The 10,894-nt window shown below is 43.6% G+C and overlaps 1 protein-coding gene across 1 annotated transcript in view; it reads right to left on the bottom strand.

Annotated features, from left to right (window-relative positions):
- Window positions 1-10,894, bottom strand: part of caska (calcium/calmodulin-dependent serine protein kinase a) — a 136,057-nt gene that overhangs the window by 84,371 nt on the left and 40,792 nt on the right. The window contains exon 2 of the mRNA XM_034885997.1: window positions 2,704-2,816. Within this exon, the coding sequence (XP_034741888.1) occupies window positions 2,704-2,816 (113 nt within the window). The remainder of the gene's footprint in view (window positions 1-2,703; window positions 2,817-10,894) is intronic.

Raw genomic sequence — 10,894 nt, forward strand, 5'->3', positions numbered from 1 at the left:
CACACACACTGCTGTGCACATTTGAACATTAATGCTGGTAATGAAGAGAAATGGCTGTGTTGTTGGACAAGCTACAATGAAAAACCTTCGTTTAGGAGTTTGCAATAATTCGTCAAACCAGGTTTTCATCAATATGTTTTAAGACAGGAGAGACGGCAAAATACACTTTCAAAGTCTCTCTCTCTCTTTCTCTCTCCCTCTCTCTCTCCCCCTCTCCCTCTCTCTCTCTCTCTCAAAGCCTCGGTATACTGTCAGAAAGGAATCAAGAGCAGAGAGATTACCCTGAAGATGGATGTCCAGTAATTAACCAGTTATCACACAGACACCAGAGTGATTACAGACGATGAAAGTTGCAATTAAGCGGGAAAGGAGTTTACAATAATGCAATTTCCTCTTTTATCAACCAACCACAGAACAGGTTACAGGAACACACACACACACACACACACACACACACACAGACAGACACACAGACAGACAGACACACCTGTGAAAATGGCCATGGAAGTTTAACTTTGAAGCGGTATGCAGCCTGACATGGATTCCTTGGATCATCTACTACCATCACACGATCCCAATATCTTCAGTCTAGCTTAACAACGGAGCCTCTTAAAAGATCACTCAAGATCAATATAGACAGATTTCATGAATCGATACCGGATCACTCGAATGGAGTGATAAAAACAGTGAAACAGTGAAATCAGCTGTTTCAACCCAGCCTTACTTCACACAGACCTAAAAAAAAAAGGTGTGCATAAATAACCACGGCCTGGTGTGTTTGTGTTGCTTACACACCACACTGGGCCTGCCGTCCTTCTTTGGGTTTACTGGTTTCCCTGTGCAATGTCCAAATTGCCCGGCACACGCGTCCAATTTAGGATCAAACACAATTACATCACTACGAATGTGTCCTCAGGTGGGTAAGAGCAGACTAGCTGTCAGGGCGAGATTTGTGAATCCCATGCTGGATTTTCTACATTTCCTCTTATTGCTTTGTGTGAGAACCATTAAAAGAGAAAACTAAGCATTCATGTATCTTTCTCCTTTGTTCTTAATAAGCATGTATCCCCCCCCTCTTCCCCCCTCCTAACATTTCATGAGTTAAATGGTGTTGCAGGTTTGAGCGTGCACTCGTGTGATGTGCCCGGTATTTCTGTTTGTGTTACAACACAGGATAAAGCCACTCTGGCGTCAGGTAATATATATATATATATATATTTTTTTTTTTAATATTTATGTATATATATATATATATATATATATATATATATATATATATATATATATATTTATGTATGTTATGTTTAACATTTTCATAAGTTTTTGTCCCTTTTTCAATACTTTTGACATTTCAACACTGCGTAACACTAACTTGTTACCTTTAGTTTTACAATAAAACCTCATTTATAGGAAATTATACCTAATGTTTGAGTAAGAAAAGGCGAAATTAGGAATTATTGAGACTAAAATTAAAGGAATGGATGTTGATGGATAATCACAGACTGGAATATGTCAACTTTTACTCAAAACCATTTCAAAAACACTTCAATGTTTTTTTAAATGTTATAAAATTGAATAACACGCCCCAAAATCAATGAAAGTAGAGATTTGTACTTGGCAAAGAGGGTTGTGTGGAATCAATCATGTTATTTTGGGTCGTTACAAAGAACATTGACATAGGAAAACGGGTCAAAGGGGGTTCTCGGTTTGACCCGAGGACAACAAGAGGGTTAAAAACCTAATTTTTCTCAGTGTGAGGACGTGCATGTGGCGTGTTTTTGGGGGTTTACAGTACAACCGGCGGAGCACTTTATGTCTGCCTTGTAGAAGCCTAAGTAAACCAGAGAGACGCCCTGTCATGCTGGATTAAGTACACTCGATCAGCAAGGGAGAATTAGAGAAGGCGGCTCTGTACCGTGGCAGGTAAAGCTCCCCTAAGGAACATTAATTATCTTGAACTTACAGCACGTGTTCATGCTCCGTATCTTGCAGACGCCATGCCGGACACACAGCTGTACAAGCAGCCCTTTGTCTGTGCGTTACAATTACACAACGTGCCTTTAAGACGCCTACACGTGATAGGCGACGTCGCGAATGCTCGGCTATTTTGCTCAAAATTATTTCAACTTTCCCCTACTTGCTGTTGACCTTTTAAAAGTGCAACCAATGGGATAACAGCATGTCGTTACCTAGCGATGGGAAATAGCATCCTTGCCCACCCTCGATGACAAACAGCCTATCACGTGTCTGCGGCTTTACTCATTTTGGGACACTTTCTTTGTAATTAAGATGCTTGTTCTGTTAGGTGATGTTAATCAGATTTAACCCTTGTGTTGTCTTCCAGGCTACTGTGCAACTTTTTTTTTTTTCTGGGTCAACATTTTCATAAACATTTTATTGCTTTTCTTGACGTTTTTAAACCTTTTCCCGAAGTTTTGCTCACTTTTTTTTTTTTTTCAATTTTTTTTTTTTCCTGACCTTTTTGTCAACAAGTCTTTTGTCCTTTTTTTATTATCGTAATCAATTTGCCCGAAGCTAATGCTTACCTGTTCAGAAGGAAATTATCCAATTTTCTCAAGACACTTTACAGATAACATAATACTATTTAATACATAATACTAATACATAACACATAATACATTTAATACATAATACTATTTATAACATAACACTGACACTGACACAGAGAGTGAGATCTCTTACCCTCCGTGCTGAGTCCAGGACTGGAGGTGAACTGGGCCACATCCACGATTTTGACAGCAAACTGCTGCCCCGTCTCTCTGTTGATGCATCTCCTCACCACGCTGAAGGGACCCCTGAACAACACAGGAAGGGGAAAACAACATTTAAAATGTGGTTTCTTGTACATGTGCCAACCGCTGTGTTCCCGTGGGCCACCTAAGGTACCATCTCCAACAGCGAGGGCCCAGTGAGGGCTGAGTGAGGGCTGAGCGAGGGCTGAGCGAGGGCCGAGTGAGGGCTGAGTGAGGGCCGAGTGAGGGCCCAGCGAGGGCCCCCGAGCGAGGGCCCAGCGAGGGCCCCCGAGCGAGGGCCCAGCGAGGGCCCCCGAGCGAGGGCCCAGCGAGGGCCCAGCGAGGGCCCCCGAGCGAGGGCTACGCTTGTTTCCTGCACAACGCTGTGTGCAGCAGCGTATCGGCATACGCAGAGACTGCACTTTGGTTCGCACTGGCGAGGTCCAAGGGGTTTGCAAACTGAATCATCCCGCCTGTGGAGCGAGTGCTTCAGCACGTTCAGTCGATGGGATAAACAGAGGTGTAACACCTAAGGGCTGCGGGCTAGAAATCACAAGACGGCGGGTCAGAGTTACAAAGCAATACAGCAGGAACACAGCTGCTGGCTACAACTGCACTTAACACGGGGGTTTGAACTGACCTGCCTGTGTGTGTGTGTGTGTGTGTGTGTGTGTGTTGGGAAGATGATGTTTAGCAGAAGGAAGAAGGGAGCGGAGCTCTGTGTGTGTTTTGTCTGTGTGTGTGTGTAGTGTGTGTAGTGTGTCCGTGTTGCGAGGATGAGGTTTAGCAGTAGGCAGAAGGGTGCTGAGCTCTGTTTGTGTGTGTTGTGTGTGTGTGTGTGTGTGTGTGTGTGTGTGTGCGCATGTTGGGAAGATGATGTTTAGTATGGAGAAGAGTGCCGAGCTCTGTGTGTGTGTGTTGTGTGTGCGTGTTGTGTGTTGCAAGGATGAGGTTTAGCATGGAGAAGGGAACCGAGCTCTGTGTGTGTGTGTGTTGTGTGTGTATGTGCGTGTGTATGTGTGTGTATGTGTGTGTGGTTGTTGTGTGTGTGTGCGCGTGTGTGTGTTGTGTGTGTGTTGTGTATGTGCATGTGGGTTTTGTGTGTGTGAGTTGCGAGGATAAGGTTTAGCAGTAGGGAGGAGGGAGCCGAGCTGCCGCAGATACAGATAAATGAAACAATGGATCTTGAGTAAGAAAACACACACACGCTGGCACATACTCCCATCGATCTATTTTCTTTACCTACCTGTTCCTGGACGCTGTCCCAGCATGCACTGGGGGAAACGCAGAGAACACCCAGAACAGGTCTGCGGGCCTAAGCTGTAATTTGACAGATTAATACGTAGGAACGCGCCCGTCAGCTCCCTGTGTGGTAGCGGCCATTAAGTTATTTGTCAACTACACACACTTTAATTTAGCTTTTTTTTTTTTAAAAGAACTATAAAATCTGTGATTGCAGCTTCTAACATTTTGGTCGCTATTTTTCCAAAATTATCGCTTTTTCCAACTATTTGGTCACTTTTTCAATGTTGTGGTTTTTTTGATATTTTGAATGTTGATATTTTTTAACTTATTCAATGGCCCATTTTTTGCGACAAAAAAATAAATGACAACCCAATGACAACATGAGGGTTAAATGTGAATATTTCCTGGTTTCCTCACTCCTCTGTGACAGTAAACTGAACATCTGGGAGCGGTCGGTTAATCGATCAATCTTCACAGCTGTAGATGCTCTAGACTTCTTTTTGATGAGAACAGACAATGGTTGAATAATGATACAAAGCGCTAGACGGGAGGACGTAGTTCTGGTGTCTGTTACCTTGGTAACAATGTTTCTAACTGCAGCTGTGATGATCGTATGAGTCAAGATGACCCGCGTCACGCGGATATCCAAAAATCCCACTCACACTATCTCTGGGCGGGAGAAACACTGCCTATCCCACAGCAAATTCCACTCAGCACAACCTCCAAGTTGATGTGAAAGCCACTATTTCACAGCTACACAACACACCACCCCTCGCTGTTTGTGTGTGTGCGTGTATGTGTGTGTGTGTGTGTGTGTGTGTGTGTGTGTGTGTGTGTCAGTGCGCAAACACAGACTGGTGGAACAGATGGTGATTAGGCTAAAGCTGCTTAGCGTCAGAAGGGTGAGGTAGGAAGGCACCGTGCCCAAGCACTCAAAACACACACACAGAGAGAGAGAGAGAGAGAGAGAGAGAGAGAGAGAGAGAGAGAGAGAGAGAGAGAGAGAGAGAGAGAGAGAGAGAGAGAGAGAGAGAGAGAGGTCACTGGGTCACCAGTTAAAATGTGTTTAGTTTAATACACTAATATATATTAATACATGAGATCGTATTCCCCACACGGCACCATTATGTTCTGCCTTACAAATTCCAGAGACGCCAGACCCACGTGACGCGGTCGTCCAATCAGCTGCTGGTTTTCATTTCTTGGGCAACAATACAGATCAGCGCCGCCTGCTGTCATGGAGACGTATCATATATCCCGCACACGCACATAGTACGCTCAAATCGGCGTCGCTTCAGTGTGGGCCGAGGCACTTTTTTGACCAAGTCGGGTCGGCCAGTGAGTTGGTGTGTGTGTGTGTGTGTGTGTGTATATATATATATATATATATATACATAAAGTAAAATGTATAAAAATACAAGCCTAAGATACATAACAAAGTCCTTTGAACAAAAATACATTAACAAAAAAGAAATGCCATCAGGGACGTTGCAGAGCGCCCTCTGGTGGACAGACTATGCAACGCCAAAATATGTATACACATGTTTTTATAGGTCATTATAAATGCTGATACTGATAGTTTGGGAAATGTCAAATATCGGCCAAAAATATCGTCCCGCCAATAAATCGGTCAGGGTCTAGTGCAGATTTCAACTTACAGAGTGATTAGAGAAAAGCTGGATGTTTGTGTTTCTTCCCGAAGCCTCTAGGATTGAGTGGAGCTGGCCCTCATGGGCAAAGATAGGAGATAAACTGAAAGATAACACCGGCTTGCAAACAATGAATTTGTCAATTTCAGGGAAGTCAACACTTGGAGCAAAACAACCCAAAAAAAAACGCCGATCTGAAATCAAACTCAAACACAGAAATGTTTCAAACTCAAACTTTTGTTGGCGCAGGCACAGCGGGTCAGAAGAGCTCTCATTAGCAATGCAGTCGAGTTCGCCGCTGCTGTGTTATCTCTCTCCACGCTACAGACCAGTCACTTCACCTCTGCCCCCCCCTGCCTCCCTCCCTCCCTCCCTTCCTCCCCTCTTCCCAGCGCAGTAAATGTCAGGCCTCGCTCGAGGCGGCACTCTTTACAACGATGAACATGAGGCCCTGGAGGAGCTGGGACAAACAGAGGGAGGACAGAGGAGAGGGGGTGAGAGGGGCAGTGATGTGAAAAAACACACTGAGCCTTGAATGGGTAGCCATCATCATTTTGGTCCATATTGACCATCCCGTGTGTGTGTGTGTGTGTGTGTGTGTGTGTGTGTGTGTGTGTATTAGGTTTAACTACATTTGTGGGGACCAAAAACCGTGAATACAGTATACTTATGGGGTCCTGACAGCTTTGTGTGGACAAAATGCTGGTCCCTACAACTTTAAAGGGCTGTTTGAGGAATAAGATTTGGTTTTAGGATCAGGGTTCGAATTAAGTTATGGTTAGGGTAAGGGTAAGGCATAAGGTTAGGCATTTAGGTTTGATGGTTAAGGTTAGGGTTAGGGTTAGGGTTAAGGTTAGGCATTTAGGCATTTAGGTTTGATGGTTAAGGTTAGGGTTAGGGTTAGGGTTAAGGTTAGGCATTTAGGTTTGATGGTTAAGGTTAGGGTAAGGGAATGCATTATGTCAATGACTGGTCCTTGCAAAGATAGTGACACACACTTGTGTGTGTGTGTGTGTCCGTCCACTTTTGGCACAACAATTTTTATGAACAGTTGTTTTAGTCACCATGAATAAATGTGAATATTTTCTAGTTTCTTCTCTCCTCTGTGACCCGCACACATCAGGCTTGTATACTCTGTACAGGAGAGTGGAGGAGAGCGTGATAGGAGGGCGAGAAAAAGCTTTCAACCACGGACGGCTCGAGAGGCGGAACTGGGCGTCTTGGAAAAAAAAAAATCAACCATACATGGTGGAGCCATTCTGGCTTTGAATGGGACTCAGCTGCACGCTGTGTCAGCCATTAAAACTCAGAATAGAAAGTCAGCTGCACACGGGCTATTCTGATAATTTCTGCACTTCAGCACTATAATAACAGGAAGAGGGTGAGTGGGAGAGAGCGAGAGAGAGAGAGAGAGAGAGAGAGAGAGAGAGAGTGGTGGAAGGAGAGAAAGAAGAGGAGAAACATGGACAGGAAGAGACAGAAGTGGCAGTTAGAGAAGCAGGGCGAGTCCCATTCGTGCAGAAACGCCTCCTCCATTTGTCCTAACCCTGATTTTTCCGCAGTATTTGAGTTTATCCAAACTGTGAGCACGATTACATGCACCCGAGTTCCTCCATTATCAGGTCAAGGCCACACGTTTATTACAGCATTTCATTCACATGGTTGGAAATGAGACACCACTTGTCGGTGAATTATGGAGGCGGAGGTGACCGAGGTTACTGAAACTTTTATTCCTTTTCTCATTAATTCAAGACGCTGATGTTAAAACCTTTTTGTCTTGGGATTATGATTTATTATCTTACTATCGTCTAGTAATTATACAAAATGGCTTTTCCAAGGTCACGACGTGTTGCCTCGCTTATAATGTATTGTCTGTGCCGCGCTGTTTATCAAATTTAAGTGTTGAGATGATCGGTGTTGAGGTACTACAGACATGATATGAACTAGACTTTAACCTTTTAACAGACTGGCGGCTGGGTGTGCCAACGCTTGATTTTAGTGTATTATTATAAAAAGGTTAAAAACTAAACGCTCATCCTTATGTATGGTTACCAGGCTTTCAATATCTCCAGAAACATGAGTTTATCTTACAAAGATAAAATGAGTATTCATGTTTTTTATATAACATGGATTTTTATATTTTAATGTAAAATAAAACCTGACATGCCAATTTTTTTTTTGTTTTTCTTTTCATTTTCAACACGGTTCATACGCATTTTAACCAACACTTTTCAATGACTTTTTGTCAAATTTCCATTACTATTTATTCCAGAAAATCTCTTTAGTATTCCTGAAAATGGCCTGCCTCTAATAGAAGCCTGCTTCAAATAAAAGCAGGTTCAGGTAAATAAAGGCCCCGGCTTTTATTTGAGGAATGACAGTAAAACACACCTATATTAAATTTAATTTTAATTTGTTTATTAATCCCCAGTGGGGAAATTCAAATTTACACTCTGTGAACACACTTTGTTAGTAATCACACACAGGCCTGAACTACACACACACACACACACACACACACAAACACACACACACGCTCAGGTTCTATACATGCACTAATGGAGAGTTGTCAGAGTGGGGGGGGGGGGGGGGCTGCCAGCTGAACCAGCGCCCTGAGCGGTTGGGGGGGGTACAGTGCCTTGCTCAAGAGCACCTGGCAGTGCCCAGGAGGTGAAGTGGCGTCTCTCCAGCCACCAATCCACACTCCCTACTTTTTGGTCCATACGGGGACTTGAACCAGTGACCTTCTGGTTCCCAACCCAACTCCCTATGGACTGAGCAACTGCCACCCCCAAAGAGACACTAAAGACACTAAGTCCAACCCTTTTTTCCCGCCGTTAAACTACCAAAAGTGGATTCGTCCACGCCCTAAACGCACCTGCGATAAGCGCTGCACACAGTGGCTTAGATGGTAAAATAGGGCCCTTACTAGCGCTGCACGATTACGGCCAAAATGCTAATCACGATTATTTTGCTCACAATTTTTGCGTTTACTGGTAAACTGGTAAACCTTGAGACCGACATATAACCGACTGCTATCTGTTGAGTTTTCCTCCCGTTACTCTGTCCTCTGTGACTGTCTACATCTAGAAACTAAGCTGCACGGGGTGCAGGGAACTACTCTGACTGGCACATGATCAGACGGGTTTATGGAGCAGTAGATGCGGTAGATGAAATGACGCTTAAAAAAAAATAATTGCTTGATCACGCAATATTTGATCGTGGGAAGTCAAAATCGTGATTGGGATTTAAAATTTGATTAATTGTGCATCCCTAGCCCTTACTATTAAATTCACAGCAATAAGCAGTCAATAACCTCCTGACCTTCACCCTCTGCCCTTCAGCTCGGCCCACAGGTAGGACGTGTTGCAGTAACTCTGATCTGTTGGTACCATGACCGACCGTGGGAGAGGACGCCAGAACAGGCTCCGGAGAGAATAAAAATCCAATATGTGCTGCATTCCACGTCAGGGTAACCAATGGAAATTTACAACAGCATCAAAAAGATAGGGTGCCCCATACTGCACGCCATGTATCTGCATCTTTGTGTGTGTGTGTGTGTGTGTGTGTGTGTGTGTGTGTGTGTGTTGCTGTAGTAAAAGGTGATTTGCAGGCAGCACTCCTTCCCAGTGCATCAATCACCGTGCGTCTCATTCCGTAAATGTCACCCGCTTTACGACGCACGCAGGTCCACGGCATTACTCAGACCCAGACTACGGCCAGACCGGTGGTGAGACCAGATGAAGATTTGTGCACAGGTGTGTCACGCTGGTCACTGGAAACAACAAAGGAGGAAATCGCTCCACTTAGCTGCTTTACATCAGGCAGCTTTACGCAACTGTGTTCAGGAGACAACAGCCACATTGTCTTGGCTGTCGGATCACACTTTCATTTAACCATTTAGTTATTTAAGATGTTGCAATCAAGTGATCTGTTCTCTAAAACAATACTAGGGCTGCAACTTACGATTATTTTCGATTTGATTAGTCTGTCGCTATATTATATTAGTTGCGGTCCAAAAAAAGAAATGCTCCCAATGCTTTGTGAGCAGCATTAAACTCAGCAGCAGGACTTCATTTCCTTTTTCTTGGGGGATGATAACTTAGCCAAAGTCATTTCACCTACGTGATTAAAAGACAGAAAATGGTCAAATATTCTCGTTTTATTGATTTACAAACATCTTTTGGCCCTATTTGGCACGAAGGACTCTTTTACAGACGTCTAAACTGTGGCCTAGGGGGCTAAATGTATGATCTGGTTAAATCCATGTATTTGTAAATTAGTTGTGCTGTTAAAATTAGACACAAACAGAATTCTCCACCCAGAGAAAAGATGTTCGGCCGGGTTGCAATTATAGTCATATGAAGAACAGAAAAAAAACACTTTTTCTGGGATTTGGGGTTATTTGGTGTCTCTGGTGCTTGGTGGTGAGGTCTCTGTTTTATGCTGATGACCTCGTTCTACTGTCTCCTTCTGAACATGGACCAGTACTAGTAGTAGTAGTAGTAGTAGTAGTAGAACTGGGACCGGACAGTAAATATGAAGACAACTATGGCATGCTCTTTCTAAAACGCCCAAGACGTCAGGAGAACGTAATAAACCAATTTACCATAAAAAATAAATCAACCCATTGAACACAGCATAAGTTATAACTACTTTGGTATAATCATATCAGCGTCAGAGAGTTCCAACATTGCAGTGAATGCACTAAAAGAATAAACTCGAAGAGCCCTACATGCAATTTGAATAACACTTTAAAACTTCCAAATTCCTTAATTACTTAAAATGTTTGATTCATGTTGTAAAAATGGCAAGTGACCAGGGTATAAGCGGGTTACTGCCCTTCGAGTTGTCCATTGTCAGGTACTGACATTGGATTGTTCACGCCTCACAGTCGTCCATTAATACCTGACACTGGACACTCAATCAACCAATCAGAGCGGCATCGCCCATTCCCTTTAAGAGCCAGGGGCGTTTGTAGTTAGGTGCATTACTATTACGATGGAGGACTTGCTGAGCAGGTAGGAGAGATTTTCGGGAGATGAAACTGATCCGCTGGTGTGTGAAGTGAAAGCGCGCAAGCAGATCATATCATAACACTATTTCACATATTACTATTTTTTTTGTATTTGTAATCTTCTGCATGTCTGTGTGCTGCTGCGAGTCCCTGTGTGTAGCAAGCACAGTGGGCGCACACACACACACACACACACACACACACACACACACACACACACACACACACAC

Source organism: Etheostoma cragini, chromosome 11 (genome assembly GCF_013103735.1).
Source record: "Etheostoma cragini isolate CJK2018 chromosome 11, CSU_Ecrag_1.0, whole genome shotgun sequence".
NCBI lineage: Eukaryota > Metazoa > Chordata > Actinopteri > Perciformes > Percidae > Etheostoma > Etheostoma cragini.